At 42.0% G+C, this 7,563-nt stretch overlaps 1 protein-coding gene across 1 annotated transcript in view; it reads left to right on the top strand.

Annotated features, from left to right (window-relative positions):
• Positions 1-4: 4 nt before the first annotated feature.
• Positions 5-7,563, top strand: part of NECTIN3 (nectin cell adhesion molecule 3) — a gene marked incomplete at its 5' end in the record, with an annotated part of 89,811 nt that continues 82,252 nt past the window's right edge. The window contains one exon of the mRNA XM_019557093.1: positions 5-23. Coding sequence (XP_019412638.1) covers positions 5-23 — 19 coding nt within the window. The remainder of the gene's footprint in view (positions 24-7,563) is intronic.

Here is a 7,563-nt window from a genome sequence, read left to right as displayed (position 1 = left end):
GCTCCTCTCCCGCTTCTGCTGCAGTGAGTGCAACTTTCGATGGCGGCCGGGGCGGGCCGGACTTGGCGGAGTTTGGGGGAAAAGTTTTGTGGGCGGCGCCGGGCGCGGGGGGGCGCGTCGGGGCAGCGGGTGCGGGGCAGCCAGTGCTGACGCGTGTGCGGGGAGCGGCTGTTGGGAACCGTTACTCCAGCGTTCTGTGCGGGAGGCAGGAGCGGCCCGCGGGCCGGGGGGAGGAAGGGGCTCGTCCTCCTCCGCCAGGGCGCTGCCGCGCCTCCGGGGCGAGCCGGAGTGGAGCGGACGCCGCGCCCCGCAGAGCCGCTTCCTTTCCCCCTGTCCCGGCCTGCCGCCCAGCCGCCTGCCCCTGCCTCGGCTGTAGCCTTTCCCCAACCTGCTCGGGAGCGCCTCCAGTCTCCCTCCTTTCCCCTTTCCTCCGGGGCTTCTGCAGCGTTTGCCCCGCGCTGGCACTCCACCGCCAAGCACAGGGGCTCATGGTACGGCTTTGCAAAGCTTATTAGCCTGATTATGAAGTGGGCAAAATCATGGTGGTGGCCCAGCACGATAGAAAACTTGTACTGTAATGCCATTAAAAAAAAAAAATTGCTTCAGCAGTGACTTTATCAAAGCAAGACTCAGTATTTCAGTGTGCGGCAAACTGTATTTTCATCTCAACCTAGTCAAATTCAGGGTAGCAGCATCTCAGACGGTATCCTAACAGTGGTATCCTGTTAAGGAAGAGGTTGAACACAACAGGGAGCGTGTTAGTTCTTAGGAGGGCATCTTTAACGTTGTTCTTACTTTGTGCAACGGGTAGACCTGAAGTGGATGGCTGTCAAGGCATTTGGTTGTGCTCATCAGCCCTGCTCTGAGCTTGGAGTTGACAAATGGGAATTTGCAGTGCCCCTGAGCTGTGAGAAGCAGGCTGATCTCTAGCTCTTTGGAGCTCATGAATAAAAAGTTAATGCTGTGCAGATACTTAAGCTTATAAAGAAGCATCTAATAGTGCTTAAATGAATCGGGAGAGTAAAGGTCAGCTAGCCTTTATTGGGGGATAATTGGGTAGGATCAATAGATAATCTAGTGTAGGTTTTTGAGGCCAAGGAAAGTGTTTGGCTTAATGGAATGGGTATATCATAGAGTGTGAAAGCTATCCTTCCTTAGCTTGGTTACATTCATTGGAAAGCTTTTGGGTATGTTTGCTTTCATTTGGGTTTTTATTTTTTGGCCCTCCACTTTATTTCCAGCATGGCTGCTAGTGACTTTTCAGTTGAAAACCAGCGTGTTTTAGCCTGAGAGAAAAATCATTGTAGGAGATGAGAAACTATACACAAAGCAATACTCTCCCAGTAAGTGAGAGAAGCTGTTGGAAAAGCAGAGAGGAACTGCATGTGTTTGTTTTGGGGACTCTGTCCAGTGCCTTGCTACATAGGAGCAGTTGGCAACAATAAAAATGAGAACACCTCTAAAACCTTAAGTACTCAAAGTGATGAAATCTAATGTTGATAGCTGGTCTGCTGTGATTATCATGCAAGGCAGATGTATTATCATTGTTCATTCTGTTAACTTGGAACACAAGTTTTATGTATGTATTTATTTATTTTTAAATCTGTGCTGTTGGCTTTTTTAGTAGAACCCCTTCAGCCTAATTAAGGACAAGTACTATGTAATGTACAGATAAAGGAATGGCTGCAAGGAAATAATTTTCTTTTTAATAAGTTAGCAAAGTAATTTCCTGCCCTTGAGTAGCTGTTACATTTTTTTTTTTCTTTCATCCAGTGGTACCTTGAATGAGTAATGAAGACAACTTGGTGTTTTGAAAGGGTAGTGACATTAAATGTACATAAGTAATCTTGGTGTGCTTTAAATACTGGCAGCTGTTTGGGAGCCTGGCTGCTCTGGGTCATCTATTATTGCTAGAACTGGTGGAATTAACACATGGGCAGGGACAATAGAGAAACAAAAGCCACAAATAACCTTGTATGGAAAAAAAATCGAGCACCAGTGTAATCAGAAGGGCCACTCAGAACTTGGGATTCATATTAGAGGTTGTGAACTACCCTTCTGCTATGTGTTGCTCCTTCTCAGCAAAGCACTAATCATAAACAAGATGCCGCGTATTACTTGGGTTTTTGAGAAATTCAAGATGATAAACACAAAGAACCTGTTCTTTTGACATGTGATGGTTTTCTACTGTATAGTAGAGATGAAGGGGCGCGCACACAACCTAGGTACAAAAGCGCTTGCTGCATTTAATAGCAGTTAATCATTTAAATGAAGTATTAAGTTGCCTGAAAGTAACACGGTTTTAGTTGAAATGGTCACGCTTATACCACAGTGTCTCTCTTAAGTGGTAGATCACACTAACTAATAGCCACAGTGTATGTCTCTCAAGTTAACGTAACACAGCTCTCAAGGAACCAAAAACAAAGTATATTTACAATTCATGTTTGACTATTCTGCAGTAATAGGATGAGATTTTCAAAAGAGAAATTCAAGAGTACTACACAGATGAAAACAGTATATTTGTGTGTGAACTCTGGTTACTAAGTTTGAAATTTTCCATACTCAGCTGTTTTCTGACAACAAAAATGTGTGTTTATTGAACAGTCAGTAAAATAGAGATTGGTCACTTATGATACATCACAGAATTAGAGTTGTATTACATATGTCCTTGCATTACCTCCTGTGACAGTCTTCTCTGTTACTAGTATGGTTTCACAATATTGTGATCAATTCATAATAAGATGCAGTTAACTTTGAGATTTATAGAGTTGGATATACCTTGATCAAGTGTTTAATTTACGTTTCTAAAGTTCTGTCTTGGTGGCTATCCCATCTGACAGGGGTCAGGATCAGATGCCATGAAGAGGGCGTAAAAACTTGGCAGGAAGCGGATGTGGAGTAATCTGTCTCAAAACTAGACTGAGTCACAACAGGGTGTTAGCTTGAATCACTGTAGTCCAGCAAAAAGTAAAGCAGCTGAATTGCCAAAATAGTGAATTGTCTTCATGGTGGATAAAGAAAACAAACAGATTGAATGAATATATTAGTTCACCAATTCCTTGATAAGTGAAGTAGGGAAGTATTCATTGTTCATAAATGTATCTTCTCCTGTCCCTCTTTCATCAGTAAAGATGGCATTAATGGAGGGTTGGGAGATCCCAATACGTATATGTGTATGCTACTTTTATTTACTTTTACTGAAGAAAGCAGCCTCCTAGAGGGAGCACATGAAGTTTGATGTGGAAAAAATGAAGCCTTGCCTCAAAATAGGTGTAGTAGCTAGCGCTTAAAATGGGCCCCTACTTTTTATTTATTTATTTATTTATTTATTTATTTTAAGTGGGGGTGGGGAAGGGAACTTAAAGGGTTTGGTGGAGCAAGTGAACACAGGCTGACTCAAAAAACTTAAATTAGGTCCTTGTGTAAGAAGCTAATGGAATAAAGGACAAAATTAAATGAAGCAAGGATGTGTGCAGGAGGCAAGGGTTTTTGTGAGTGATTTATCTTTTATTGGACCAACTGCTTGGCCAGCATAGATGTAGACGAGCTTGCAGATGCAATTGATAGAAATTCATTCGAAAGCTTGTCTACATCTATCCCAGCTACGCAGTCAGTCTGATAAGATAAATGCCCACAGAAACCTTTGCTTCTTGCTAAATGAAACTATTTTTGAAAGACAAATGGCAAAGAACGCAAAGCAGGTGAGCTCTGTCAAGCTCCTGGAAATGTGCAAGAAAAAACAAGGGTGTTTCAGAAGCTAGCAGAAATTTTGAAATAAAACTATTTTGTGTACAGTGATCGCTTTATTGGATCATATCACTTCTCTTCATAATCTCCCTACTTCGCAATGCTGTAAATGTATACGTTTCTGGATGCCATTCTCAAAGAACTCTTCGGGTTGCTGTGACAGCCACTTGTGCACCACAAGTTGCACCTCTGCATCACTGGTGAACCTGCACCTTCAAAGGGCCTTCTTCAGTGGTCTAAACAAGAGATAATCAGTTGAAGATTGTTCTTTACAGCAGGTGTGGTCCATGCAAACTCCTGACAGGCATCCATGCACTGGGTAGCTGCTCATCTTCATGCTGGAGAAGAACACCTTTCTTGAGCTTCCTACACTGGTCCTAATAGCTGACTTCAGGTGGTGTTGGAGAACATAGCAATAAGTGTTGCTGTTGATTGTGATCCTCTGCTCCATGAACCAGACAGAAAGTGGTCCTATGCAGTCCCAAAATGGGATGCAAAGACCTTGAGTGCAGACCTTTTTTGGTGGTGGCAATGCTATAGATTTTTAATAGCCTTCTCTGCCCTTTGCTCTCAAAATTGTAATGGTAGACCCAGGCCTGGTCCCCAGTGGCAAGTGAGAGCCCCCCCCCCTTCGTCCCATACATCTTGTAGAAGTACACACTTTGACATGTCATTTTATGCAATCAGTCAGTTGCTTTGGCACACAATGGGCACAGACTTCAGTAGTTTGGATGATGGTGTAAAGTGGCATGGATGCTACCAGCACTTATACCTCCTTCTACCATTTGTTCAGGAATGCTCACTCGCCTATTTGCATGTACAGCGGGGATTGACATTAGCAGTGTTGTCCTCCATAGTGGCTGTCAGATTGACCTGCTTGGGTTTCATTTGCTATGGATAAGCAACTGTTCTTGAACTTTTCCACCTGTAAACAGAACTTCTGTTAAGCTGTACAGTTCTTACCATATTGTACTACATCCCTATGGTGCTGCAAAATGGATCCATTTGATATTTCTACCATCAGGGTTCCCTGTTGCTGTGTAGTTTCTCACTTTGTCTCAGACATATGGTGTGGGTAGCCATTTTACTGTCAGTTTCTGAAACACCCTCCACGGTGGAGACTTGGTACTATATGGTTGAAACAGAAGAAACTTGAGGATGAGAATTAGCTTTGCTTGAGCTCATGCATGCATGGTTGCTTGCTTCCAAACTAGACTGGAGTGCCAGCAACCTTTGCACTTAAGCAGAGAAAAGTACAGATGGATGGGAACCTAGGATCTGCATCATACTGAAGATTCAGTATTACAGTAGAGAAACTGAATGATTCACAAAAGTTGTGAAGTTAAATGCTCATCTTAATTAAGAGCATAGTGTGCTTGGCAGTCCGTTGATCCAAAGATGAGATGGCTGTTAAGCTCAGCTAGAGCCTGGTACAAGTAATGCCAATGTCTCAGGTTTGACCCCCGGTTGGAGTAGATGATCTTTTGAGGTCCCTTCCAGCCTTACTTCCCTGTGAAACTTTAATAGTTGTCCAGTGAATAGGGTGGTCATCAGCAAGTCCATAGATAATTAAGGAGGCCAATTTTGAGATCTGCATGTTTGGGTACAAATGGGCCAAGTAGTTTTGGGAGAAAGTTGATGTTGAGTTGCAGCTCTTTGTCTGGCTGTCTCCATAGTGAGGTGAATTTGCCTGACATCGATGTCTTGTCATATACCACCATGCCGTTAGGGATGATTCAGTGCTTGGCTCTTTTGGGGGCCAGTGTTAATATCACACTTCCGGTTGGCCTTCACGGTATCCTTGAATTACTGCTTCTTTCCACGTCCGAAGTGGTGAGCATGAGGCCAGTTTTGGGAGCTGGTTGTCAGGCATCCTTATGACATGTCCTGTTTGAGTGACATCCACTTGCTTTGGAGCATATGCAATATATTCAAAGTTACAGGACAGCTGAAATGTGACAGTCTGTTTTGGAAACTTGTAGTTAAAGCAGCTACATCTGCTGTGATAGACTTCAAGAGAAGTGGTGAAGGTTTCACAGTAGACTGTTTAAAGGCATGCTGAATCTCTTGGAAAATTAAGGTTATACAGGAAAACAGGTGTGTGTTTGTTTATTTTTAATGTTCTGAAATAATCCTGCACAAGAACAATTCTTCTAACACTAGTGATGGATTCTAGAATGTGGGAAAGATAAGGTGGTAAACCCTATTAAAGCTGCTTCCATAATCATAATAAGGGTAAGGCAAGGCAAAGTTGACTATAACTTTTTTCCCCCTCTTTCATGATGACTAGAAGTTGAAAGGCATTTCAGGGTTGGCTATACAAAATGCAGTTGCACATTAGAATGCAGTTTGCCAAATTGTGGTGTGTGTGTTTGTGTGTGTGTGTGTGTGTGTGTGTGTGTGTGTTTGCATAATGTTAGGGCACTGTTGCACTGACTTAACGTGGAATGGTGTCAGAACAGATGTTGCAGTTCGGGGAACAGAATGTTTACCGTAGTTCTAAAGACAGTTGAAGACTTGACAAATTTGAGTTTATTGGAAGACAGAACTTCGTCATGAAGGCATTTGCAGTCTCTGGACTGTTTCACATGGTGAAGAAAAACTGTCAAGTTCACAAATAATGGATGTAACAATCACTCTGAAAATAACTGAACGTGGTTAAGAGGCTTGATAAGGAACTCTAGAGCATGGTATTAAAAACTAATAAAGCCTTTGATGTCTAATATAATGGTGTTTATATATGGATACTAGCAATTTTCTTACTGGAGCATGACGTATGGGTGCAATAAGTAGCCCAACAGCATGTCCAGAAAGCCAACAAGTATTAGGACCACTTATATAGGTCTGTAGTAAGGGTAAAGACCCAAGTGACAGTTTTAGAATTAGATTTATGAGCTGATAAGGCACATCGCTCTACCTAAATTATTAGAGAACAGACCATGTCGAGATGCTGAATGCAAGACAAATAGTCTATCTTTTCATGATTTACATGTATTGTTGAACACATGCAAAGGAAAGGCATTTTCATGGCTTAAACCTAATTAAGGAAAGTCACTTTCCTGCACTCCCAAGAAACTTGATTTCATACAAGTCTCAGTATAAATGTCTCTGGAGTATTACTGACATAGTAGTGGTACTAAATAAAAGAGCAGCTACTGCAGATGTCTTACAATGCACTTCAGCAAGCTATGGTTGAGGTGGACCATGGATTTTTCTTTGTCCCCTGACAAGAGTTGGCTTAAACTTGGTTGACAAGAACAGGGTAGACCTATGTTAAGTAGCTGAAGGAATACAGCTCAGATGTTCTGGGTTCAACAGGTGACTCTGGTGGAGATGTGGGTTTTCTGGAAAATTTAAAATTGGAAAATTTTTCTGGAAATGTTTCCAATGCCATAAATAGAGGGTGATGTGATTAAGCACGTTTATTTGACTTGTATTTAGTAAAATCTAAAAAAGTATCCCCATGGTAATTTTATGCCCCAGTAACCATAAGTACTTGAACTGAAATATTTGATTAGGAAAAAAATTAAATATAGCATACTTAATATGGTTTAAATGATATATTCAAACCATTTCAAAGCTTTATGTAGAAACAAATTATTATTTTTATTGGAATACTTGTAAAAATGTAAAGACAATACACAATAGCATGTACTTACCTTACGTTGCTTGCTTAAATTTAAGGAAAAAAGACGAAGGCACCAATGACACGGCTCGGAGCACCCCCAGCCAGGTCAGGAGGTGCTACAGAGATTTGGGAGCGGGGCTTAGGAGTCTGGGAGCTCAGGTGGTGTTTTCGTCGATCCTCCCAGTCTC

Source organism: Crocodylus porosus, unplaced genomic scaffold (assembly GCF_001723895.1).
Source record: "Crocodylus porosus isolate Cpor-Errol unplaced genomic scaffold, CroPor_comp1, whole genome shotgun sequence".
Taxonomy (NCBI): Eukaryota; Metazoa; Chordata; order Crocodylia; family Crocodylidae; genus Crocodylus; species Crocodylus porosus.
This window is presented reverse-complemented; position numbering and strand designations above follow the sequence as displayed.